This window comes from Macaca nemestrina, chromosome X, assembly GCF_043159975.1.
Source record: "Macaca nemestrina isolate mMacNem1 chromosome X, mMacNem.hap1, whole genome shotgun sequence".
Lineage (NCBI taxonomy): Eukaryota > Metazoa > Chordata > Mammalia > Primates > Cercopithecidae > Macaca > Macaca nemestrina.
The window spans coordinates 25,627,237-25,654,655 of NC_092145.1; the positions used below are offsets into that span (position 1 = coordinate 25,627,237).

Here is a 27,419-nt window from a genome sequence, read left to right on the forward strand (position 1 = left end):
AAAAGCTTCTTGATTGGATGTTAACAAGCTACTCAGGCTAACATCCTGCCATATTCTTTAATTCTTCCTTAACTCAAAGAAGATCTAAAGATTGTAGAGGAAAAGTCATCATGGGCCAGAACTTATAGTTAACTATAACTTTAGTTCCCATTCTTCAAATCCACCCCCAACCCTTCGAGAACTAGTTTGAGAATTCCTTACTAAATATGGGTTAATTTGATCCTCCCCATATCCCCCCATCCCTCCCTCCCTCCTGCCTCCTCTGCCCACCTCCCACACACACACCTTATACAATACCCCTTGATGGCTACGCACCTTTACCTCTTCTGAGACGGTTGCCATGTGCTTGGTCTTGCACTTTCGTTTTCCTGATGGCTTTTCTGAATTTTCAAGGCAGGCTGGCTCCTCCAGGTTATTTGGGAGGAAACCATTTGGTGAATCCGAGATCCCCTGGGCTTTGTTGGGCAAGAGAAGGTTCCTGTTCCTGAGGCGGTGCTCCAAACTTTGGGAGGAGGAAGTCTTCTGCTTACGGGCCTTTAAATCTGAAGGCAAGAAACAGGAAAAGAACGGACGTCAAAGAAATGGAACACAGAAAAGCAATGCCTTCCTCTAAGATGAATCAGAGGACTTTGGGGATTAGAACTGCAGTGCAAAGTTGTATAACTATCAGCTATCGATATCCAGTGCAGTCCTGACTATTCCACTAAATGCCTCTTGAATGAACATACCATACCTCAACATCGAAGTCCCTCCTCTACAAGCAGGAGACAGCTCCCAGCCCTGCCAGCAGGGGGCGGCCCATCTGGCTAGCCCTAAGATGAGGGTAATTTTAACAGGATTTTACCCAGAGCAAATCAGAATTTCTTTTCACTTTTTTCCCCATTCCCTTTGTCTCTTTCTCCAGTCCCATATGAAAGCAAATCTGGCGGTCCTGCTGACATTAAGTATCAAGTACATGGGGAACAGGGAGGAAAAGGTAGAAGGCTGCCTTCATGGCCTCAGCTCTACTCACCTGACTGTCCCATTTGTCACTCTCCGAGGACACAAAAATCAAAGCTACAGGAACTCCCTGAAACTAGAAGGTACCATGAGCCTACTTAGCTGGCAGTCAAGGGCAGAAACCTGCTGCCCTTTCTGGGTGAAAATCAAGTCACTGGTGTCACTAGAACACACCAGCAACATCTCTAATTTAGCCACAGCTTGCTGAACAAAGCACATTCTAATTTCAAAAAGGCCTGCCAGGAACTCCATTATCAAGAGCTTCATCCCACAGGGTCCGTCCTAACCCTGTGTGTAGGGGCGACTGATTGTGTGTTTAGCCTCATCTCTCAAGATTAGTGCTGCTTGGCTTGGCCGTCAATTGTGTGATTGGCTGGGCTCAAGTCCTAATTGCTCTGAGCCTCAGTTGCCATATCTGTAAAATGGGGAGAATATAATCTACATCACAAGAGTGGTATGAGAATGAAATAAGGTAATACATGCAAAATCCCTTTCAAAAAGTGTTATAACAAGTAAGGCATCATTATTCTGTTATTTAAGCACAAGCTCTTGAGGTGGACCCATGCCCGTGTGTTTTCCTCCCCACGAAATGAACACCATGCCTAGCAATTAGTGAAATGAAGGGACTGAGATTGAAGAGTTCTCAGCTCGCCTCCCCCAACCCTGACATGGGCTCTCACATGTGACATTGCCAAAGGCAGATCCAGATGTGGGAGCCATCATTCCAGCATGAGGAGTTGGCTGCAGCTTATGCACAGTTCCTGGAAGGCCAGCTGTCATGCCACCCCTTTCTCCCAACTAGCCTCAGCCCACTAGTGGGGCCCCATAGCCTGTCCAGGAATTGCATGCAGTACTACATGGTCTCTAATAGCACTTCCAATCAGAATGTTCTAAACTCGGGCTTTTGATGCAACACATTTGGGCTGAGACAAAAGAGGAAGGAACAGAACCATGCCTTGTGAGGACTCCAGGAAACATGAAGAAGTCGTATTACAGTGTTCAATGCTACAGGCAAAGAAACAGCCCACCTTGTTTATCCAGGGCAGGGCAGGCTCGGGTGTTTATTCAATTACAGAGAAGTGAAGGCTTTATAAGTAGCCTACAAAGGACCAGACAGCAGAGGTGGCAGGTGTGTGAGTAGAAGTGGCTCTGCCTACCTGCTCTGCGGGTCAAGAAGGGACATAACCAAAACCAGGATGAAAAGAAAGTCAGGAGGCTCAGACAGAAGTGTAACCTGCCTCATTTTGGCCTTTGCCAAATTCCTGCACGAAGATGCCATCATCAGATCTGGAGGAAAGTGACCAGACCACGTGCCAAATCCAGCTGCCTCAATGCAAAACCCTTAGACACATCCATGGAGGAAGAATGACCTATGTTCCAACAACTGAAGCTCCCCCCAAATCAAGTAGGATGCCTTGATTGGTGGTGTTCTCTGCATTACTGGAGGTGTGTTCATGAAAAGGCTGGCTGGCTACCTGTCAAGAATGCTGTGGAGATCTCTATCTCTGCATTGGGTGGCAAACTGGACCAGGCAACCTTGAAGGTCCTTCTGGTTCCAAGTGCCAATACGTTCCACAGGAAGCTTCCATGCTAGGAAACCAGGTGCCATTAGGGAAGATTAGGTGATACACAAAAGCTCCTCTTCATCCTAACACAAGTGGCTGAGGCCAACAGCTTGACAACTTATTCCTGATCAATCTATTATTGCTCTAGCAGAAGAGAGAGAAAATTGTTCCCACTCTGTCACATAGTTGATGAAAATTAGCTCAATTACTCTCTTGAACGTAGAGATGGGTATCATATATATCTCCACTTAAACAGAGCCGGAAATGAGGTTAAGCCGTCTTTGCATTATAGCAAACCTGGAATCTACTACCCACTCAATATGAGGTTATTCAGTTTTAGCTAAAAAGGAGACAGCGGATGTTTACTGGCAGCTCAGGATGAATACATTATAGGAGGCAATCAATTGCTGCTTCCAGGGTAGAGGTCAGAGAACGAGAGTGAGAGACAGAGGTGTTCTTATAAAACCCAGAGATGTGCTTTTTGCTTATTTAGAAATCCACTATAGGAATGGGCCTGAACAGTACTCAGTGGAACATACTGATACTAGCGTCTTGTGACAGTCTGTGCCTCCAGGATGGTATATCACAGCATTTGATGTGATCAGAGAAAGTCTGGTTTTCTCTTTGGGCTGCCTGCCTTCTTAACTCAGGTCCAACAAAAATGATGCCACTTTGGGTCACCTCAAAGCTTCACTCCGTCTCTGAATAATCACTGTGGCTTTAACGGATAAAGCAATGCTGTGCCCGTTTCTACTTGAAGTTCTTCTGTTGGTTTGAAGAACCCACTGTACTTCTTTTTAGCTTAGAGGCTGCAAGTATCCCAGGAAAGGCAGCCGATGCCCTCTGTCTTCTTGAACCCAAGATTCTAGGAGAGAGAACCCGTCCTCCCAAAAGACTCGACTCCCTCAAGCCAACCAGAGAACTCCCTGGTATCCAGTTGTCCCATGCCAAGGATGTCACCGTGGCCTTGCCCACAGGTTCAGACTTCTATAAGAAACTGGAGGGCTTGGGCCTTCATGTCCTCTGCTCACCTGCAGGCCAATCCGAACTCATTCAGTGTCAACCCAAAGCCAAAGGCTGGGAGCTGGAGTTGAGTGACCCCCTCTGGCAGCTGGAGATCATAGCACCGGGTTTCTCTGGGTCCCGAAGCCTTTGGCTGGCGTAGAGATGCCCGAGGGTTCCCAGAAGCCAAACAGGCTGCGGCGACAGCAGAGCCCTGGCCAGCCTTACCTGCTCTCCCTTTCCGCCGCTGCTCATCTTCTTGCTCCGTCAGGTACTCCCCAGTCTGATATTTTCGGCTCTTCTGCCGTCTTCGTTTCTTCCTCTTCAGCAGGCCCTCCTCCTCCTCTTCCTCCTCCTCCTCATTGGTGTCCCACATTTGTCGGGCAGCCTCTGTCCTCCAGGGCATTTCTCGGGCTCGCCACAGGTGCCTTCGACCCTGGCTCAGCAGAGACTTGTCCTGGGCATGGTGGCTGCGATACTGGGTGTCCCGTTGGGTCTTTCTCACCTTTCGACGCTTAGCTGGGGTGGGGGTTACCTCTTCTTCTTCTTCTGTGGGGAAGACTTCCTGGCTTCCCATGTCACTGTCTGCCATGCCAGCAAAGGAGCTACAGATGCTTCCTGTGGACGGGATGTACAGAGGATGGTCAGGTACTTCTTCAAAGGACAAAGCATGGTGTCGAAGTGAATGCCCTGGACTAGGAGTTTGAAGGTCTGGGTTCAAGTTCAGGCTCTGCCAGTAATAAGCTGTACCCTTCGGGAAAGTTCCTTCAGTGCAGTCTCCTCATCTATAAAATGGGGATACTGTTCTCCCCTTACTGACCTCACAGGGCTGTTTTGAGGCTCAAATAAGATCTTTCACGCATATGTGCTTTACAGAGTCCAATATACCAGACAACATCAAGTATTAAAAACATACACCCTTACTCATCCACGTTACAGTGTTACCTGAATTCACACCCAAAACGCTTGCTTAGCTCTTATAAGGTGCCAAGTATTTTGTGAAGGGCAGGAGAGGGCCACGGGTCCCTGGGAAATCAGGGGCTAGGAGAGGGCAATTGGGGTCTCAGACAGGGCAAGGGAGGACATACTCCTTTTGTGGCACCGCCAATCTTGGGGACAGAGCCACCCAGGCCAAGCAGAATCATCACAAGAGAAAAGTCTCAAGAAAAGCAAAGCAAGAAGGAGTCCCTTTCCTGTGATCTGTGAGAGTCTGGTTGGGTCACGCCCAAATGCACCCAGGCACGCCCACTTCCCTTAAATTGACCCCACCTCCTCCTGACTTGCCAAGAGTTCAGGGGTGGAGCTTCCTCCCAGGCGCCTCCCTCCACCGGGTTGTAGCTGTTCCTCACTGCTGGGCAAGCGCTTCCCCCTCCTCCCCCACCACCCCAGGATGGATGATACCTTTCCTGCCTTCCTCAGCCACCTTGCCAAGAGGACATTTTCTCTGTCCACTCTTTCCTTCAACTCTGCTAACAACAAAAGTACATCCTAAATTGGCCTGGTTTCACACTACAGGAGATTTGACACCTTCCTCCTCGGAAGCAGCTGTGAGATACCACCATCTTTCTCCCAAGGCCCAGCTATTAACTCAACAGTCCCCAGACCCAAGCAAGGTCAGCAGAAGAAAGAAATGGTTCGAGGCAAATAGAGTAAGTAGCCCTTGACCAAAGCTTCAAGTTAGTCAGACTGCTAAAAGACAGCAAATAACAGCATACTTTCCGTTATATAGGCCAGGCAAAACAAAGTGCTCTGGTTAATCTAATATTCTGGTTAATACAGAATCATCATAGAGATCACAAAGGAATCACCAATTTCCAAAGAATCAAATACGGTACAATGTGTTTAACACTAAAATAGAACTGGCTGTAATGTAGTCGCTCTTTGATAATTCAGAGGACACTTCAGGATTTTGCAAGGCCTCCAGGCCATCATTATGAGCCCCAATTACCACCTCACTTGCCATGTGCTAAGGTGCTAGTTAATAGAATGTCAGATAACTGAGTTTACACTATACCTTGCTTCCCCATTCTATCCAATTTGCATGGAAATTGGGTGAATGGGGCAACCATCTCCAGCTCTGGATACCAGTGTGGAGGCTAGCAGAAGGTAGTGGTGGCTAGAAAGGGCTAGCTTCTTTTAGTCCCTGGAGGTTGACCAATACAAATTCAGGGAGCCAAATGTGATTCTGCCAGCCCTGACGATTCAATGACTTTTCCAATTTTGAGGATGCCTGTCACACAGGGCAATAAGACCAAGGTCAAAAGTTAAAAGTCTGTGCCTGAGATTGGCCCCAGTAATGACAAGGTGCCAAAGCTTGGAGTTGAACAGGCTTTCCTGAGTGGCACAGGCCTTACCTCTTTCCACCATCAGCTCCCAACAAGAGATGCCAAATCCCTGCTCTGAAAAGTTGAACAAATAGTCCTCAAAGTGGGCAATATTTGAGGACTGTTTGTCCCCTGCCCCCACCCAGGGCTCTCTTATCTCTGCAAGGAGCTGGGCATTGTGGCACAGCGAATCAAATTCCCAACTCGACACCTGGGCCCATGGTAAAACTGCTCAACCAGATTTCGATCTCTCTTTTCATAGAGGATGCCTAGAGGGGCCATCACCTTAGTCTCACTCACCAGACTGACTGCGCGTGCGGGTGCTCAGAACCACAGGAATAAAGTCACGGAAACTGCTCTTTGCTTTCTTTTCCAAGGAACCTGGAGTGATGTGTGGTTTGGGGACAGAAGGCAGCAATGTTACAATCAAAGCCTAAAGACCAGAAAGCCCACCTATAAGGCTCAGGGCGGGGAGACTGAGAAAGAGTTTGTGTTTACCCTGTGGTTACTCTGGGTTACATTTATTTGGTCCCCTTACATGACCATCACATATGTGTCTCTCGTAGACAATGCATGGTTCCAGGTGGTTTTTAAAAACTGGGAGTTTGGTCACTTTTGCTGATATCAGAAAAGGCAGTGCACAGTATCAACTGAATGGTGTGCCAGAAAGTAGGAAAGTAGGAGGCCCCACTGCCCTTAGGATTCTGAGGTTGCTGCACCTCAACAAAGTTCTTCTGGGCATGGTGGCTCATGCCTGTAATCCCAGCACTTTGGGAGGCCGAGATGGGTGGATCACCTGAGGTCAGGAGATTGAGACCAGCATGACCAACATGGTGAAACCCTGCCTCTACTAAAAATACAAAAATTCACCGGGCATGGTGGTGCTCACCTACATGTAGTCCCAGATACTCGGGAGGCTGAGGAAGGAGAATCACTTGAACTCGGGATGCAGAGTTTGCAGTGAGCTGAGATTTCGCCACTGCACTCCAGCCTGGGTGACAGAGTGAGACTCCATCTCAAAAAAAAACAAAACAAAACAAACAAAAAAAAAGTTCTACCTGAGCTGGAGCAGGTCACAGAGGAGGGCAACCTCAGTGAATCTTGGAGGATTGAGTGAGGCGGGAAGATGGGAACAAGGAGCCAGTGAACAGAGAAAAACGGCTAAGAACAGATCAGGCTGGACGCGGTTGCTGACGCCTGTAATCCCAACACTTTGGGAGGCTGAGGCAGGGAAATAGCTTGAGCCCAGGAGTTCAAGACCAGCCTGGGAAACATGGTGAAACCCCATCTCTTCAAAAACTACAAACATCAGCCAGATGTTTGTGAGTAGCTAGTACATGCCTGTGGTCCCAGCTACTCAGGAGGCTGAGGTCAGAGGATCACTTGAGCTCAGGAGGTTGAGGCTGCAGTGAGCCGAGATTGTGCCACTGAACTCCCTCTAGCCTGGGAAACAAAGCGAGACTCTGTCTCAAAACAAAAAATCAAAACAAAACCAAAAAAATAGACCAGAAGAGGCAGGTAATAGTCATGTCAGATGGGCAAGACCATGCACCTGGACTCCTATGCTCAGGAATGCTGGGGATTCTCTCCCTGATAAGGGTGCCCAGAAACTATTAGTGGCAAAACGGACAGGTTAGGGACACATACCAGCCCCTTCCTCCCAAACATTCTGTGTGTCCCTAAGTGACAATAAACGTTTAAGATTTCTCTAAACTCTCCTAGCTAACTAGCTAACTATTGATTTTTATCTTTTCAGAATGGCAGTTTTCCAGTATACCCAAAGACAGCATAATGAACCCCCATTCTGTGGTTTTTGTCTAAATTCTCCTTAAACTTGTTTCTTTGAGCCTAGACCCATCACGGGGAAATGGGTCGGCTACTGTGTTGTGGGCCTGGTGTTTGTGTCTGAAAACCACTTCCTTCAGCCTTATTCTAGCGCCCAGGGGGAGCAGAAGGGGCCCCTGATCCTTGCTCGCTCACCTTAGACTTCAGAGGGGTCAATCATATCTTCTTTCCACACTGAAGAAGTCTCACTTTTCCAGAGTGAAGGAGTCAGCGCCTGAGCCCCTCTGCCCTCACCACCGTGCCCCGGGGATCCCTCTGCAGGCCAGCCCAGAGGGCCAGGGCCTCGGGGCCTACCTTCCTCGTGGCCGACGGCTCGTTTTCCTGGAGACTGGGACTCCGGCTTTGTCGGCTTCCGGTGCTTGTGCTTTCCCCTGACTCCATTGTGCTCTTTTCCTGAATCTGAAGCCCCCCTGGGGCTTTTCTTGGTGGATTCCTGGGGGTCACTGGGCAGCTTCCGGCACTGTGGAGAGGTAGAGGGTCAGGTCTGAGATCAGTTTCGCTTCTTAAGAAAGCTCTCCCAGGGCTGAGCTGGGTGTCCTGTTTCTGACCTGGAGGCATGAGCTGCCCAGAGTGGGGGACCAGGGGCAAGGGGCCGTGCGCTGCCTTCCACAGTGGGCGACAGGGGTTCTTTTGGACTGAGTCCAGGGCCCCAGCTAATCCCCGTAGGCGTCCACACCCCATCACTTTAAAGAGGTCTACAGAGTCTGCGTTCACAAGCCAGTGAATAAACACCCAAAGTCATTTTAAAAGGTGCAAAGTCAGGCCCCATACTCTCTGTACCCAAACACCAATGGAGAGACCGGCATTAAACAAAATGCCTCTTCTGCAAGTTGGGAGACTACATTGTTCAAATAACTTCACTGTGAATGGTATTGCACCAACAACTGAAAATAATTCTCAGTACAGGCCAACTCAAGAAAAATTGTCTCTTTTCACGTGTAAATTAATACCAGAAAATAGATTCAACTAAGGCAAGAAGAAAAACATGACACCGGAGCAATTCAAATATCCTCATATTTATAAAACCCAGTGAAAAGGCCCAGGCATTATTCATAATGCCACTTTATACTCTGCAGCACTTTCAGCTTGTCCAAATGCTCTCATCTCTATTATTGGATTTTATCCTCCCCACAACCCTGGGAGGAGAAGCTAATATTATCCCCACTGAACAGATAAGAAAACGGAGGCTCTAAGACAAAGGGTTGAATGACTTGTCCAGGGTAACACACAACCCCATGTGTCCACTGGCTCAGGGACTGCCACTTACCAGGCCAACCTGCAAGTTAGCACATTTGTGCTTGCAGTGAGAAAGACCCAGGACTGGGACTGGGACCTGGGGCTCCTGGCCCCCAGCCCAGGCCTCTGGGCATCAGCTCTCACTACCTATCTTCCCCGAATCACTTCCTTGGCTGCTTCAGCTCAGCTTCTCCCACGCCCACTGCCTGGCACATCTAAGAGGCACAATGGCTGTGCTCATACACTGCAAGGACACTCTCAGCCTAACAGTCACGTATTCTCATGAGCTTTGAGGTCTCTCTATGCCACTAAACAAGAAATAGGGCAATGTAGGGATTTCCAGTATTCTAGTATGCAGGGAGTGCAGAATAAGCAAAACGTTGGAACAATAAAAGCAGGTCCGAGGAGGAAAGGAAGGGTTAAACTTGCTTGAGTTGTTTTTTCCCTAAGCTGACCCATGCCTCGCCTGCTAGAAGGTTATCGTGGTGTACCTCCAGCTAAGGGGATGGCACATACCTTACTGATGGAACATCTTCGGGGGCTGGGGCCTCCTAATTCTCTAGGGACAGGGAATCACTGCTACCCATCAAATTCCAGGACTCCTCCTATCCCATGAACTCCTCCTGCTTCTTATTTTCAGCAGAGGCCTGAACTAAAAATTCAAGTTCAGTTTCCCCCTTGGCTCGCTGCCAGTTCCTACAAACCAAAGTGTTAGGAGGAGGAAAGCATTGGTTGCAAAGAGGAAGATGGGGAACTGCTGCTTAAAAACTGACCTTCAAGTATGGCTGGAGAAAAACTATTTTAAGTCAGGGGGAATAAAGTCAAATGCACATACATTTGAACATGTCCTGTTTATTTCTGAATATCATTCTTAGCTGGCTCTTTCAAATACAGGTCATTAACTTTTACTTCCTAAGACAAAAACAAGTAAAACAGAACATCTAGCAGGGTGCGGTGGCTCAAGCCTGTAATCCCAGCACCTCGGGAAGCTGAGGCGAGCAGATCACCTGAGGTCAGGAATAAAAATATTTCGCACACTCCAACTTATGCATGAAGTTGGGAGGATGGGGAGACTGTGTGAGACGAATGTTCTGGTTAACAGAGTTTTGAAATATTTTCCAAAGAATTTTCCAAGGAATGAGAAGACAATAAAATACATCCAACACCAAATGAAGCAGAACTTTCTCTCTGCTGGTGATGCAGAAGGCCCTTTAGGATCCCGAGAGGACTTGGGCAGGTGGTATTGGCAACAGGAGACTATTTTCATTCTTGGCCAAGCCCTGAAAGGGGCTGTTTCAAACAAACCCCTGATCTTAGTTTGCTGATCAACAGTTTCCTTCTCAGGAAGGTGGCATGTAAAAAAGAATGAAGTGATTTGCACTTCCAAAAAATAGACATTTACTAAATCCTTACAGGCAGTTGTGAAGAGCTGCTTCCAGGCCCCTGATCTTGTAATTTTATTCTCTGCCCTCTGCATTTGACAGTGGGCCCACTGAACTGTTCATCTAATATAGGATGGAGCAGTGCCCACCTGTCACTGAGTCATCTGTAAGACATAAGCTTCATGAGAGGCGGGACCACATGTATTTTGGTTGTAATGCTAACAATAACAGCAACCACTAACGCTAACTGAACACCTACTATGTGTCAGGTACTACTCTACACACTTATGTATATCGCATTCTTTAATCGTTTTTAAAATGACAGCTTTACTGAGATATAATTTATTGAGACATACCATGCAATTCACTTAAGTGTAAAATTCAGTTGTTTTTAGTATAGTCATAGAGCTATGTAACCATCCCTACTTATCTAGCTCCAGAACTTTTTCATCACCCTGAATGGAAACCCAGTACCCATTAAACAGTCACTTCCCAAATCTTCCATCCTCCCCAGCCCTAGGCAACCACTAGTCTACTTTCTGTCTCCATGGATTTGCCTATTATGGACATTTTATATCATCATCTCATTTAATCTTCACAACAACTCTATGAGTAGGTACTATTATTGTCTTGTGTATAGATTAAGACACTGAAGGCCATAGAGATTAAGTAGCTTGACTAATAGCACATAGCTAGGAAGAGGTGGGGCCAAAATTCAAACCCAGGCTCTGTGTCTGGCTCCAGGGAGCATACTCCTCATCAATCTACGATACCACCCTCCTGAAGATGTATTCCCATTGCCTGGGAAGGACTGGCATACAGTAGCCATGCAACAAAAACTTGCAAAACATTCAGTGAAACAGTTCCATGGGCGGAGAGTAGAAGACAGTCAGGTGCAGTGGCTCACACCTGTAATCCCAGCACTTTGGGAGGCTGAAGCAGGAGGATCACTTCAGCCCAGGAGTTCGAGACTAGCTTGGCTAACATAATGAGACCTTGTCTCTACAAAAAATAATTAGCCAGGTATAGTGGTACACACCTGTGGTCCCAGCTACTTGGGAGGCTGAAGTGGGAGACTGCTTAAGCCCAGAAGGTGAAGGCTGCGATGAGCTGTCATCGAGCCACTGCACTCCAGCCTGGGTGACAGAGCAAGACCTTGACTCAAAAAAAAAAAAAAAAAAAAAAAAATGGCCGGGCGCGGTGGCTCAAGCCTGTAATCCCAGCACTTTGGGAGGCCGAGACGGGCGGATCACGAGGTCAGGAGATCGAGACCATCCTGGCTGACACGGCGAAACCCCGTCTCTACTAAAAAATACAAAAAACTAGCTGGGCGAGGTGGCAGGCACCTATAGTCCCAGCTACTCGGGAGGCTGAGGCAGGAGAATGGCGTGAACCTGGGAGGCGGAGCTTGCAGTGAGCTGAGATCTGGCCACTGCACTCCAGCCTGGGCCACAGAGCGAGACTCCGTCTCAAAAAAAAAAAAAAAAAAAAAAAAAGAAAAGAAAGAGAGTAGAAGATAATACGGTGGTATAGCTGGCTGAAGAAGAACATGGACTTTGGAACCAGAGACCAGAGTCTGAGTTCTACTTCTGCCATTTAGTAGCTGTGTAACTGGGTAGTGTATCCTCTCTGAGCCTCTGTTTCATTTATTTTCTCACCTGTAGATTGGTGTAGCATTCACCTCATAGGGTTACTGTAAGGATTAGATAACATATGTAGAAACACAACTCTAACGACATGAATTATTATTCTTATTACCACCGAGTGCAGATGGCAGTTACCTGCCAAATGTTATATGCTCTACTGCGTCATGACCCACGTTCCTACTTCATGTGTCTCTGACATACCAGGGTGGTTGTGAGGTTTGTGAGTTAAAAGCCATCCAAACACCTATCTCAGGGGTTCTTAACCTGGAGTCCCTGGGTGGGCTTTGGGCGATGGGGCAGAGGTCAGGTCCATGAACCCCCTGAAATTACTGGCAAAATTTTGAGGTCACGTTTCTGGGAACAAGTTCCATAGCTCTCATTAGCTTTTCGAAATGGTCTATGGTCCAGAAAAGACCATAAACTTTTGCCACAGACAAATTCACAGTGCTCTAGCCAGAAATTTGTCCCTTAGTGTACGTCAACATCCAACTTGAAAGCTTGCTAACAGAACTTCAAGCTGTTCTAGATTTTCAATAAACCCTATCCTCAAATGTTTCAAGATTCTCCTTGGATCACCAGTGGCCTCTGGTCCCTTCTAGGGGACCAGGGGATTCTCATCAAGTGTTCCTAGCCCACCTTTTTGCCTAGAACTCTGCCACCATCCATAGCCTGTTAAGACCAACACCCAGACACCCAACCTGCCTTGCCCATCCAATTCCCAATGGGCCAAAACCCAAATCTGCTGCTTCGAGCATTTGAGCGGGTAGGAAACTGATGGATTAGCACAGAAGCCAAATTGGCTCTGACCCCACAAGGCTCCCAGCAAATCCCAAGCAGGCCCCCCACCAGCGGTGCAAGGAACAACCCCGTCAGAGGCCCCTGCTCTCCCCATCCCTAAGTTCTCAAGGCCAGTGTTCTCTCAGTATAGGAAAAGGAAGAATGGTTATTCAAGGAAGAGCTTGTTATTCATTGATTTCCCTCACCAATACCTTCTTCCGCTTTCCGACCTCATCTGGGACAATGGTTTCCCTACCCCAGGGACGGAATCATTTCCCACATCCTACAAACTACAAGCCAGCCTCTCCCCAGGCTGAGACACCGTATATGGAAAATGTGACCTAGGGAGGGGACAGCAGGTTATTATTCCTTTTACAAAAGCCTTCCAATCCGTTCAGTTCACACAGCTGCCCAGCAGCACTGTGTCACAGGGTAGGGGTCACAGGAGGTTGCCATCCACAGCACGAAGTAGACCAGCAGTGTCTCGGCCCCACCCTGGACCGTAGCTCGGCACTTACCTTGGGTCTGTGGGAACTCCGGACCATGGCCTTGGCTTGGGGCTGCAGCTGCTGCTCTTCGCCGTCCTTCTCTTTGCCGCACTTCATCTTCTTGGGCGGCAGAGATTCCGTCACATCATCTGGCTGCCACTTGTTCTTGCAAGCAAAGACCCCTACACTTTCCTGTTTCACTCGCGCCTGCCCGGTCTTACCCCGAACTTCAGCTTGGCCCCTTTGGGGAGCCGCTGGGAGGCCATCAGCCCGGAAGCAGGTGGCTAAATTGAAGACCACATCACCATCCACCTTCTCCATTTTCACTCGCCCCAGATCCACCTGGCTTCCAAGCTGTGGGCGCTCGGTGCTGGAGCCCCTCCTGCTGCTCGGAACCACGTCCAAGGTAAGTTCCTTGGGGTGGCTGTCGTGAGGTAGCAAAGGCAGCTCAGGCATCTTAGGCAGGTTCTGGGGGGTGGCCAGGACCAGCTCATGGGACATGTAGGTGGCCAGCACTTGGTTCTTAGGCTTCGTGTCTCCTGCCAGCTTCAGGCCACAAGCCCCCTGGGGGCCTTCCATCTTAGGAGTGCTGTCAGAGCAGAGGTGGCTCTCTGATTCCTCAGGCCCCTGATTCATTCGAATGTCCCCACTGCCAGGCTGAACAGACAGTGCCAGGGTCCCAGTCTGAGGGCTGAGGGTCAAGAGGACAGGATTGACTTGTTCTTCGTAAGGCTTGGCAGCAATCCGGCAAGTTTTGTTCTTTGTAACAGTGTCCTGCTCTGGAACAAAGGAGCCCCCAGGCCGTGGCTGCCCCTCGGGAAGTCCGTGCACGGCTTCGCTGGAGCTGAGAGATGGCACACCAGAAAACTCCGAAACAACGCTGGTGGGCCTGATGGGCGCCCCCTGACTGGGGGTCAGCTGCCCAGCACTGGAAATGCCAATGGAAAGCAGAGACGCCTGGTGGTATGGGGACCAGCCAACAGGCAGGACCTGGGTGCTGGTAGGTTTCCCATTGACTGAACACCGGGGATAAATATTTGCCGGCCCCGTGGGTTTCCACAAAGAGAGTTCCTTGGTTTGGCACCCTGGCAGCCCAGGGGCAATGCGGGCTGGGGTGTATCGTTTCACTGTGCTTGGCTGTCCCTCAGCACCAGCCTGGCTGCCCTTTTTGCCACATGTGGCACCAGCGCCCTTCGGCTCTCCTTGATCAATGATGGAGATGGGCTCCTGCTTGGGGAGATGGCGGGGGTCACGGTTGAGGCCCAGGTTGGGGTCTTTGTTCAGCAGCAGGGATGCAGGCACTGGGTTGGCCACTCCCACGTAGGTGCCAGGAATGGTGCTAATCAGCGCAGTTGAGTTCTTCACCCAGGTGCTCGGGTCCCCATTCCTCACGATCTCAGGAAATATGACAAAGGGTGAGGAAGTGGAGCCCAGGCAGGAGGTGACGTTGCTGCCGGCAGCCTGGGTCGTGCGCTGAGACCTAGACAGGACTGTGGAGAGGAGGGCCTTGCTGCTGGTGTGCACGGGGGTCAACACAGGCATGGGGGGTGTCTTGCGCTGGTTCGGCAATGGAAGCTTCTGGCGGTTGGACTTGGAGGACAGATCAAGGGGCATCTCGCTGCACTCAGGTGGAGAGGCCATCTCTCGTTCCAGCTGTGGCGGTGACTTAAGAGGAGAGAAGGTAACGGAAGTCCCTTCTGTTTGCTGCTCGGTGCCAGTGGGCATCTTGGAGGGGTGTGGTGGGGCTGAGCTCCCACTGGGGGCTGGCAGCAGAGGCTGTGGAGTTGGAAGCACCTTGGCAGAAGCAGTGACGAGGGACGTATCTGCCAAAGGCCCAGGGACTCCGTCAGGTGCAGGCTGGGTGGTGGTGCTACCGGATGGGGAAGTGCAAGGGAGCCTGTTCACCTCCAGAGACACCAGCTTGGAATCCGAAGTCAGAGGCCGGGCCACAGAAAATGCGTACGGGTAAGAACGGAGCTCTGGGGAGGCTAGCACGCCTGGGAGACACCTGTCCTGCAGGTAGGACGGCAGGACAGGGAGCGTAAGAGTGGAGGAGACCCCTAGAGTGGTTGGCAGTGTGGCCACACTGAGCGGCTGCCCACAGCTTGGAGGTGGGATATATACCAGCGGCTGGCTCGGGGTCAGCACTGTCCCTGGCTGAAAGGACAGGGGTACTTTTTGCATAGCTGGTGCCTGAGCTGCAGGAAAGCACACTCGACTCAAACTGAAGGAGGCCGGGATGGGTGCAGAGGTGGGAATGGCAGCTGGCGTGGCAGCAGGCATGGGTGTGGGGGCTGGAGTAAAGATGGGGGCTGGGGTGGGTGCAGGCACCGGCGTGGGAGCAAAGGCGGGGATGAGGGTGGGGGTAGAAGGTGGGCCGGAAGACGGGGTTGGAGTGGGCATGGGCACAGACGGAGGGGCAGGGGCCGCTGGAGGTGTGGATGCCGGCATGGGAGCCAGAACCGGAGTGGGGACGGGAGCGAGAACCAAGGTTGGAGCTGAAGGGGGCACAGGAGCCTGGATGAGAGCCAAGGGAGGAGCTGAAACTGGGACTGAAAGCGGGGCAGGAGCTGAAGCCGACAGGGGGACCGGGCCCGAAGGGGGAGCAGAAGCTGGCACAGGCACCAAGACCGAGGCTGAAACGGAAAGGGGGTTCGAGTCAGAGATGAGCGTGGGCACTGACGGTGGCGCCGGAGCCAGAGCCGGGACAGGTGCTAGGGGAGGGGAAGGAGCTGGAACTGAAGTGGCAACTTGGACTGGAACAAGCCCTGAATGGGGGACTGGGGCAGGGACGGAGAGGGGAACCTGGAATGCATCTGGAACAGAGGGGGGGACAGAGGCTGAACCGGGAGCAGGGGGACAGATAGGGGCTGGCAGAGGACTAAAGTTAGTGGTAACCAGAGGCAGGGTCCCCTCCACAGGGACTCCGGTTCCCAGAGTTGCCAAAATGAAAGTATTCTTCTCTCCAACACCTTGCCGAGAGTCCAAAGCCTTTACTCCAGCAGGCAAGCAGTCAACCTGTTTGCTCATTTGGGTGTTGAGTGGAGTCCAGGAGCAGTCGGCCCTGCTGTTGCTGGCCTCGGTGCTGTCAGATGAGGGAAGCTTGAGCCCGTCTCCCGGGCTGCTCAGGGGCACCAAGAGGCCCTCGGCCTCTGCCACGTTCCCAGCATAGTCCATTTTTGGCTGGGGATCGTCAGGCTTGTCTTCTGACTTGTGCCCAAGTTTTTCTGTAGCACTGCCATCTGGGTCTGCCCCCCGGGCATTGCTGCCACTTCCAACTGCCGTGAGCTCCACCTGCAACGACAGGATAGCATGCACATTTCAGCCAGCTCGCTGAAGATGATGCAAGTGTTCTGAGAGCCCTGAGAGGCAACTGCTGGTCTTCTCTGCAACTCGACCAACCAGGTCTCGGAAGACGCAGAGGGCAGCCAGCCAATTTGTGTCCCACCAACACCAACTCCTGGGAGAGACCCTGTCCCTTTCTGCCCACTTCTTGGGATGGCAGGCTGGGCACACCTTCTGGGCAGCTCAACTCCATCCTTTGGTGGACAGCACGTGGCTCCATAAAGCCTCTTACCTTGGAAAAACTGCTGCTGACACAAAAATCCTGAGATCCAAAGTGCTGGCAGTCGCCTGTCGTTGACTCCTCATCAGAAAGAGGTGCTCTTCTAGCATGGAAGATACAACCAGAGAAGGGACATGAGGCCCAGGATTAGAGCCACCACCACCTTCCCCAGAATGCCTCTTGCCTTCCTGGGTCCCCATAAAACCTTCCTGTCTCACTTCCTGTGAGGTGAGATTGTGAGGAGGATTACAAGGAACTGGGGGTTCTTGGTTACAAAGTGGAGGCTCCACACCTAGCATTGGAAGTCCCTGCCAGAGCCCAGTCTGACTAGACTCCCTTCTTTGGACTGTTTACCCTGTTTTCTAGGGCTCTTGCCAGGAGTGTGGACACCCTAGCACTTTTACCTTTTCCCTGGAGCTTACCTGCCAAAATGGCCACCCAGGATGTACAGGGCATTGCTCAAAGGGAGAGACATGAGAACCACTGAATGCCTCAAAAGGTATGCAAAACCCATTTTTCTTTTAAATACAATCTTAAGTATCTAAGGGCAGCTGGCTAAAAGTGTCATATGGGTAATCTTCTTCTAAAACAAATAAACCCCTGTTGTGTTTTCAGGTCTACATCTGAATCATCACCTATTCACCTCCTGGCTTGCCTAGAGCAGAGACACGTTTATTAGCACTGGTAATGATACCACTTGGAGGCCACCAGGTCACTGGGTGCTGAGAGGCATTATTTTAAGAATACTACTTTTTTCCCTCCAGGAGACACTGCCCCCTTTTCTAGAGTTCTAGGCAACGCCCTCCCTTCTACCCTCCTTCTATCCTTGCCTACATCCTATCTCCGGCCAGTGCCCCCCCACCCCCCCATCAGTCTCCCAGCACCACTTTGTTCTCTCCCGTCCGAAAGGCCTCAGACCCCAAATTCAGGTTCATATGCCCCAGAGAAAAAGACTCAAGGCCAGACAGTTGGGTCCCAAAGGAGGAAAACTCAACTGCATCTCCCCCTGCTCAAAAAGTCTTCTCCAAATTTCAGGTAAGCATCATAGAAAATGGTACATCCTAACCAAAAAAAAAAAAGGAGGGGGTGGTATTAGACTGGAAGGGTGAAGTTACCCACTGAAAGTCTGGTATTTTAAGTACAGCAAGAACTATTAGGCCAGGCACGGTGGCTCACACCTGTAATCCCAGCACTTTGGGAGGCCAACCAAGGTGGGTACATCACCTGAGGTCAGGAGTTCCATATCAGCCTGGCCAACATGGTAAAACCTCAACTCTACTAAAAAATACAAAAATTAGCTGGGTGTGGTGGCAGGCACCTGTAATCCCAGCTACTTGGGAGGCTGAGGCAGGAGAATCGCTTGAGTCTGGGAGGCAGAGGTTGCAGTGAGCCGAGATCCCACCACTGCACTTCAGCCTGGGCGACAGAGTGAGACCCTGTCTCAAAACAACAACAACAGAAAAAAACTATTGCCCCCTGCCCTTGGGAGCTGTGGGTGGGAGTGGCCAAGGAGGAGGTTGAGGTTAAAGAATAAAACCCCAACATAGATGCTGCAGTGCGTTTCCCGGGTGGGCAAGGCACAGGACTGCTCTGTGTGCCCCTGGGGAAATACACTGTGCCTGAAATCACCTCCCTTCTTTCTCTCCTTTTTTTCCCTGTTTTGGTTTGTTTTTTTTTTTTTTTTTTGAGATTGAATCTCGCTCTGTCACCCAGGCTGGAGTGCAGTGGCGCAATCTCGATCTCGGCTCACTGCAACCTCCGCCTCCTGGGATCAGGCAATTCTCCTGCCTCAGCCTCCTGCGTAGCCAGAATTATAGGCATGCGCCACCACGCCTGGCTAATTTTTGCCTCCCTTCTTTAGAGCCTCACCCCAAGCTCCTGAAGACAGCCCTGAAGAAGCCAGCTCCCGCCTCCCCAGTCACCCTAGCCAAAGGGCAGTCAGGGTGCTGAAGCCAACCCCAACAAGAAGGGGGAGGGCGCTGCTAACTCCCTCCCTCCCACTGAAACAGGGACTCCAAAATTGTACCTGGGGCAAGAGAAGCAAAAAAGGCAAGGGGGATCACCACGGGCCTCTCCCCATCTTTTCAGGGATCCAGAAGGGGCTAACCGAGGGGGAAAGGCTTGTTCCCTTTAAAAGGCAGTTAGGCTGGCAGAAGTGGGAGGGCTCCACTGCTGGAAGTGACTGTTGGTGACAAACAGAAATGACCGTAAGGAGAGGCAAGGGCTTTAGATGCAGTCAGGGTGGTCTCGGGAAGGGGAGGGAGGTAGGGCCTGAGGGAAAGGGAAAACATACTTTCACATCAACTCCTAAGAGACCACAAAAGTGAGACCTATGCCCAGCCTTGGGCCAGGGGGAAGCGTGTTCCCACTAGAATTGCCAGGGATGATTTTGGGGGGAATACTCCAGGGAAAACAAGCAGCACCTTCCCCAAGCAACCCCACATGGGAAGGTGCTATTTATTTATATTCTTTCCCCTCCTGGTCATACAAAAGGCAGTGGGCTGCATCCTCACTCCCCCCTTGCAAGCTCCCACGCTGCCTGAAATCACACCTTGAAAGCAGAATCCCTGCTCTCGAAGGCAGCTGCCAGAGAACCACAGAACCAGGCCAAGCAACAGCAGTCCTGGCTACTCCAGCCATACCCACGCTTGAGTGCCAGCCCCAAAGGCGCTGCAAAATGTCATGCAGCCGTGTTTCAAATCCTCTGAGAAGAGGGGTGGGCAGAGCTAAGCAAACATTAACTTGCTCCATTGAGAGAAGAGCCTGGGACAGGAGTAACTTGCAGTGGAGGGGGCCCGGGAAGAGCTGGGTCAACCAGGCAAGGTTACGACGTGCAGCTGGCGGGGGCAGGGGCGGCAGGAGGGTACAGAGATCATAGCAGGCTTCAGTCAGGACTGAAAATCAATCCTGCTGTTTCTTCCCACCACAGAGGAGGCAGAGCTGTTATGTTCAAGGTTTTGTGGAACTTAAACCAGAAACGGCCATGACCCCTCAGGGCTGTTTCCCTAATTATTAAGGGCTAGCACCACTGTCAAACCAGACCCTCTTCAGTTCCTGCTGGGCCCAGACTACCCATAAGAGAAATATACCACCCAGCACACACCAGGCTCCTTACCTTCCAGTCCTGGGAGATTTTCCCTGGTTCGAGTCCCACAGTACCCCAAGACTGCCTTCATTCTGACTCGGACCTTCCCCAAACACACTGAGCTTTTTTATTTTTATTTATTTATTTTTTTGAGATAGAGTTTCTGTCTTGTTGCCCAGGCTGGAGGAGCACAATGTGTGATCTCAGCTCACTGCAACCTCCGTCTCCTGGGTTCAAGCGATTCTCCTGCCTGAGCCTCCCAAGTAGCTGGGATTACAGGCATGTGCTACCACACCAAGCTGATTTTTGAATTTTTAGTAGAGACGGGGTTTCTCCATGTTGGTCAGGCTGGTCTCGAACTCCCGACCTCAGGTGATCCACCCGCCTCAGCCTCCCAAAGTGCCGGGATTACAGGCGTGAGCCACTGTGCGCCGCCACACTGTGCTCTTACTGTCCCAGGGAAATACCAGCTCTCACCTCAAACTCCTACTCATTCCTCAAGCCCGGGCTCAAATGCCACTGCCTCTGGGAAGCCTTCCCCTATTCTCCCACCGGGAGGTTTGTCAATTCTTGCATCTGGACTCCCACCGGACCCAGACATGCTACTCTAGGGCACTCACCACCAATGTACTAGGACTATTGGTTTGCTCTCATTATGTTGAATAAATGTTTGTTGAATGAAGGCATGAATTAATCCTAGAAGGGATGCAAGCAGGCAAGCAGACACATTTAGCTGTAGGTTTGCCTAGAGACAGCCACCTGGGGCCAGCCTATGCCTCCTGTTCTGCAATCCTCAATCGCAGCTACCAAAGCTGGCAGGCCTCTAAAACATCACTTTAAGAGTTGAACCCCAGGCACAGCTTTGTACCCCAAATTCCTAAATTCTACAAGTTGTAAAAGGCCAAGGAAAAGGATTTTTAAATAAGATGAGATTACATTTTGGAAACCAGTGATAACATGGCCTAGACTGTATAGCAAGAAGGTGATAATAAAGGGTGGATGAGATGAAAAGTGACAACACTTAAAAAGTCATCTTAGGCCGGGCGTGGTGGCTCACATCTGTACTCCCAACACTTTGGGAGGCCGAGGCGGGCGGATCACCTGAGGTCGGGAGTTCGAGACCAGCCTGACCAACATGGAGAAAACCCGTCTCTACTAAAAATACAAAATTAGCCGGGTGTGGTGGCACATGCCTCTAATCCCAGCTACTCAGGAGGCTGAGGCAGGAGAATCGTTTGAACCCAGGAGGCACAGGTTGTGGTGAGCCAAGATCACACCACTGCACTCCAGCCTGGGCAACGAGAGCTAAACTCCGTCTCAAAAAAAAAAAAAAAAGGGTCATCTTAAGCACCAAGCACAGGTTTAGAAGGAGGGAAAATCTGGCCAGGCATGGTGGCTCACATCTGTAATTCCAGCATTTTGGGAGGCCAAGGTGGACAGATTGAGATAAGGAGTCTGAGACCAGCCTGGGTGACATGGTGAAACCCTGTCTCTACTAAAAATACAAAAATTAGCCAGGCATGGTGGTGCACACCTGTAATCCTAGTTACTCAGGAGGCTGATGCACGAGAATCACTTGAACCCAGGTGGTGGAGGTTGCAGTGAGCCAAGATCGTGCCACTGCACTCCAGACTGAGCAACCGAGCAAGACTACATCTCAAAAACAAAAAACAAGATGGAGGGAAAATCAGATTTTGAGTCTACTTCCTGCTCCCTTCTTGGCAGGGATTTACAGTAGATGGTGAACTAAGGTAACTTGTCTATTGGTCTTTTTTTATTACTATTTAATTTTATTGTTTTTGAGACAGAGTCCTGCTCTGTCACCCTGGCTGGAGTGCAGTGGTGCAATCTCGGCTCACTGCAACCTCCACCTCCCGGGTTCAAGTGATTCTCTTGCCTCAGTCTCCTCAGTAGCTGGGATTACAGGCATACACCACCATGCCTGGCTAATTTTTTTGTATTTTTAGTAGAGACGGGGCTTCGCCATGTTGGCCAGGCTGGTCTTGAACTCCTGACCTCAGGTGATCCACTCGTCTTGGCCTCCCAAAGTGCTGAGATTACAAGCATGAGCCACAGCGCCCGGTCCTGCTGGTCTTTTGAAGGCTCTAGTCCAGATTTCTGCATCAAAGTCTCAACTACTTATAACTAGGTCAACATGACCTGCCAATGAATACTTATGCAAATCATTATTATCACCCTGCCTTTCCCTAGATCATCTCCTAGTGATCATCTGAGGACATGCTTCATATGTAAAGGAAAACACTTTTCTTCCTGAGCACCTGAGAATTTCATCTCATTTTCCATGGTCTTTACTCTTGTATCCTAAAATTAAATTCCTTTTAAGCCCATCTCTAACTTGTTTCTCAGTACAGAGAACATTAAGCTATCAGGCACTAATGGCTTAAGAAAATAGAAAGGTCTATTCTGCTAACCTTGACCTCAGATAAGTATATACTTCTTCGGTTAGGAACAGAAGAAGAAAGTAGATAAACACAAAGACTTCCATTCCTTTTCCCCTCAAAATCACCAATACTCCCCCATATGCACACACACACATTTCTAAAGTTTACCCAAGAAACGTCAAATCTTGAATCCCAGGGAAAGCCATATTGTTCTGTGTCTTGGTGATTTATCTGATGTATATTTGAATTTAAACAGTCAGTGGGTTGAAACAACAGAAAAACACCAGCAAACATGAAAGAGCAGTGCCTTCTCTAAAAACGGGAGAGGCGGCCGAGTGCAGTGGCTCATGCCTGTAATCCCAGCACTTTAGGAGGCCGAGGTGAGTGGATCATGAGGTCTGGAGTTCGAGACCAGCCTGGCCAACATAGTAAAACTCCATCTCTACTAAAAATACAGAAATTGGCCAGGTGTGGTGGCATGTGCCTGTAGCCCCAGACTCTGTCTCAAAAAAAAAAAAAAAAAAAAAAAGGCCGGGCGCGCTGGCTCATGCCTGTAATCTCAGCACTTTGGGAGGCCGAGGTGGGTAGATCATGAGGTCAGGAGATCGAGACCATCCTGGTTAACATGGTGAAACCCTGTCTCTACTAAAAATACAAAAAATTAACTGGGCGTGGTGGCGGGTGCCTGTAGTCCCAGCTATGTGGAAGGCTGAGGCGGGAGAATGGCATGAACCCAGGAGGTGGAGCTTGCAGTGAGCCTGAGATCACACCACTGCACTCCAGCCTGGGAGTGACAGAGCGAGACTCTGTCTCAAAAAAATTTAAAAAATGAGAGAGGCACTGCAGCCATCACACACAGCTCTTTGATCAAGGGTTATGAAAGCCAAATGTAAATTCTGAAGGCCATTTTGAGTGCTTTGGGTATGGGCATGATCAGGAAATAGCACATCTTGGTCAACCAAATATTCTGGGGAACAGATAACTGAAAACACACACATGTCAGGCAGGTGTCACCAACTCTCAAGACTATGCTAGGCGGTCTCAACATCCTTTGATACTTCGTAAGGATCTCACTTCAAATTGGAATTAGCCTCATGAGGTGGGAAAGCGCTGACCACCAGAATGCCTAATGCCAGTTCCCAGCAGAAATCTGAACAATAAAACCATCTTTCTTCCAGACCTAGATCAAGGACTGAAAATACTTTATATATATCCTTGAGCACCAAACTTTGAGGCAGCAAATAAAAACTGCAATCGCTGGCCGGGCATGGGCAGTGGCTCATGCCTGTAATCCCAGCATTTGGGGAGGCTGAGGCAGGCAGATCACTTGAGCTCAGGGGTTTGAGACCAGCCCGGGCCACATGGTGAAACCTCCGTCTCTACAAAAACTACAAAAAAAAAAAAAAAAAAAAAAAAAAATTAGCCGGGCGTGGTGTTGCTCGCATGTGGTCCCAGCTACTGGTGGGGCTGAGGTGGGAGAATCACTTGAGCCCAGGAGGCAGAGGTTGCAGTGAGCCAAGACTGTGCTGCTGCCCTCCAGCCTGTGTGACAGAGTGAGGCCCTGTCTCAAAAGAAAAAAAAAAAAAAAAATTGCCATTGCCTGAGCTTCCCCTTACTCCCCAGTCTGACAGTTGTTAATGAGTAGACAAGTGCTAGCTGGCAAAAGGTCATTTTTTTGGCCTCCTCACCTTCGTCTGAAAAGAGATAGCATGGCAGATCAGGCCACTCACACAGCCCCATCCCCATCCCACCACAGGAAAATTAGAAACAACTAAGAGTCTCCTCCCCACGGTCCCTCCCCAGGCCCTATTGTGTGCAGTTATCCCTCTGGTGATGAGGTACCACTCACTGGAGGCCAGCAGCGGCCACCTTCCGCCTCCTCACCTCTCCTCGTTGATGCCACACATGCGAATCCGGTCAGAACTGGTCCAGTTGTGCACGCCGCTGTAGAGCGGTGCTGTAGAGATCATGACAGCCACTCACCACCAGATAGGACCTGCTGTGGCCACTCCCCCTGGGGAAAAGAATTCCAGAAAATCAAAACTCGTAACAGGGACAGCTGCTTCAATCACCTTTTACACAGCAATGTTTCAATAAAGGTAATTACAGCATCAAAATGTTAAAGCAGCCAGCCTGCTATGGAAAATTAAGGTCTAAACCGGGAAGAGGGAGCACTAGCTTTCTAGGAATCCATAGGTTTCAGGATGGAGATGAGGACATTGTTAATCACCTAGAGTGAGTTTTAAATTATCTTAAAAGACAGATATGCTTGAGTGTTCAAGGAAATTCAATCTATTTCAGACAAATGAGATGACAGTATATTTTTCTACACACATTTAGCCTAACCAACTACAATTAGAGAGTCATACCCATATATGAGTGGTGCACTGAAACACTACTGGTGACCTTTTTCTCTTCTACTCTCTAATCCATAGGTACTGAAGTATTTGAGTGACGTAGCCAATTTACACTCTTCAGAGGAAGCACATGCTGTTTTTTATAAGTCCTTCAAAAATACTCCATTGACTTTGACTTGGACATAACACATGTATCTAACCTGGTTTCAAGCTCCCTCCAAATCAGGTGTGGTATTCCTTGCACACTGACCACCAACAAGCAAACAAACAGAAAACAATGTTCCATCAAGAACCACATGTTTCGGCAGGGCGCGGTGGCTCACGCCCGTAATCCCAACATTTTGGGAGGCCAAGGCGGGTGGATCACCTGAGGTCAGGAGTTCGAGGCCAGCCTGGACAACATGGTAAAATCCCGTTTCTAGTAAAAATTTAAAAAATTAGCCTGGCATGGCAGTGCGCACCTGTAATCCCAGCTATTCGGAAGGTTGAGGCACAAGCATTGCTTGAACCCAAGACGCGGAGGTTGCAGTGAGCTGAGATCGTGCCAGCACACTCCAGCCTGGGCCACAGAGCAAGACTTCATCTCAATAAAACAAAACAAAACAAAACAAAACAAAACACGTGTTTCCGTCCTTGTCCCTTCCTATCAGTCTGTTGTCTCCATGCTCCAACACTCTCTTCACCAGCCAATGTCCCTCTCTCGCTTTCACAAGCAGGGCACAGTCAATTTACCTTCTAGAAAAAATGAGCCACCAAGAAAAAGCTTTATCCAATGAGCTTGTCTTGAGACCCTTAAGCTCTCAAGTTAGCTTATTAACTAAAATCCTTATTCACTGAAGTTCAACTGAACAGAACCCTACAGTTATCAGAATTGTATGTTGTTCTCCACTTTCCAAAGAAGTAAATCACAGTAAGATATAGTTGTATGAGGGATTTGTTTCATGTATCCGTTTTTCAATTTTCAGAGATTGTCCACATTCAACACAGTATCACAATTTATTGCATTCCTACTATGAGCCAGCACCATCCTATGTACTGAGGATTCAACGATTAACAAAACAGAACAAAATCCCTGCCCATGTGGAGCTTACATCCCAGGGGGATGACATGGACAATAAACATGTTAAATACTTCTATGTCACAGCATGTTAAATAATTGTATGTCACGGCATGTTAGAAGATAGTACAACAGGTTAGGTGCAGTGGCTCATGCCCGTAATCCCAGCACTTTGGGAGGCCAAGGCAGGTGGATCACCTGAGGTCTGGAGTTCAAGATCAGCCTGACCAACATGGAGAAACCCTGTCTCTACTAAAAATACAAAATTAGCCAGGCGTGGTAGTGCATGCCTGTAATCCTAGATACTCAGGAGGCTAAGGCAGGAGAATTGCTTGAACCCAGGAGGCAGAGGCTGCGGTGAGCCGATACTGCGCCACTGCACTCCAGCCTGAGCAACAAGAGTGAAACTGTCTCAAAAAAAAAAAAAAAAAAAAAGGAGGAGGAGGAGGAGGAGATAGTACAACACAGACTAAGGGGCAAGGACACAGTCTAAGGTGGGGAGGGCCACTATCTGAAATAGGGTGAGCAGGGTAGGCCTTGCTGTAAAGGAGACATTTAAACCATCGGAATGAAGTGAAGGAGTAGCCACGCGGATATTTGGGAGAAAAGCATTCCAGGCTGAGGGAAGAGTGTACAAGAAAGTCCTAAGGCGGGAGGTTGCCCACAAATATCAAGGGAGAGCCAGGAGGCCAGTGTGGAGGTGGTAGGAGAAGAGAGAGGGGCATCCACCCTACCTGGGCTTCATCCTCCTCCTCATCTCTGCAGAGCGGCATACCGTTGCCCTTGCCCCTTCTCTTTATTCTCTCCCTTCTCTTGTCTTTCCTGATCCACTGCCTGATGGCTTCTCCGGGGCCCTTCTCTTCCACTGCCCACCCCAAAGACTTGGGCATTCACTGGGGCCTGGCCTTTCCCTTGATCTCTGTCTCTCTTCACCTCTGCCACCCTCTCCCACTTCCTCCCCTTCCTATCTTTCAAGGCTCCTTCCCTCTTTCTCCTCATCCCCCTACCCAGCTCTCTCTCTTTACTCTTCCTCCTCCTCACCTTTCTCTCTCCCTATTATTCTCCCAGCTGTTCACCTTTTGCCTTTCTCCTCTCTCTCTCTCTCACACACACACAATCCCCTCTCCTCCAACTTTCTCCCCGTTCCCACCTCTCTCCTTCCCTTTCTTTTTCTTGCTTATCTCACCTTCCCCATTTCCCTCAGTCTCCCATTCATTCTCTCCTCCCTCTCCCCCTCCTTTCCCTTCTCCCTCTCCTGTGCCTCCCCCTCCCCTCTACTCTTTGGCCTTCAGTCTCCCTCTTCTGGTCCCTCCCTGGTCTCCCTCTGTCTCTTTTCCTCCTAGTCTGCCTTTTGCCGGCTCTCCCTGGCTTCCCCCACCCATCTCTCTCCCTCTATGCCAGTTGTCAGCCCTGCCCCGCCTTCTCTCTCAGCTCATGAGCTTCCACAGTTTCAGCTCGCCCCTTGATGCGCTGATGACTCCCAAATCTGTATCTCTAGCCTTGACCTCTCTCCTTAAGCCCAGACCAGAATTTCCAGCTGCCAGCAACTCGCTGTTAATTGGATGACCACCAAGCCCCTCCAACTCAACGTGTCTCAAACCATACTCATTATCTGTTCTCATAAACCTGCTCCCCACCCCCTATGTCCAGTAGCAGCGTGTTTCCTAGCTTACTTAACAGCACTACTGT

At 49.8% G+C, this 27,419-nt stretch overlaps 1 protein-coding gene across 10 annotated transcripts in view; it reads right to left on the reverse strand.

The window, feature by feature from the left end:
• Positions 1-27,419, reverse strand: part of LOC105468463 (BCL6 corepressor like 1) — a 78,117-nt gene that overhangs the window by 28,860 nt on the left and 21,838 nt on the right. For 8 of the 10 annotated variants that reach the window (XM_011718641.3, XM_071088970.1, XM_071088969.1 and 5 more), the window contains 7 exons: positions 24,201-24,330; positions 16,842-16,932; positions 13,295-16,558; positions 8,030-8,195; positions 6,191-6,271; positions 3,795-4,184; positions 316-542 (listed from right to left, as the gene is read on the reverse strand). In XM_011718641.3, the coding sequence (XP_011716943.1) occupies positions 316-542; positions 3,795-4,184; positions 6,191-6,271; positions 8,030-8,195; positions 13,295-16,558; positions 16,842-16,932; positions 24,201-24,286 (4,305 nt within the window). In that variant the 5' untranslated portion in view covers positions 24,287-24,330. Of the gene's footprint in view, positions 1-315; positions 543-3,794; positions 4,185-6,190; positions 6,272-8,029; positions 8,196-13,294; positions 16,559-16,841; positions 16,933-24,200; positions 24,331-26,464; positions 26,695-27,419 lie in introns of those variants that run through there. The other 2 variants (XM_011718640.3, XM_071088971.1) reach the window with 2 other exon arrangements.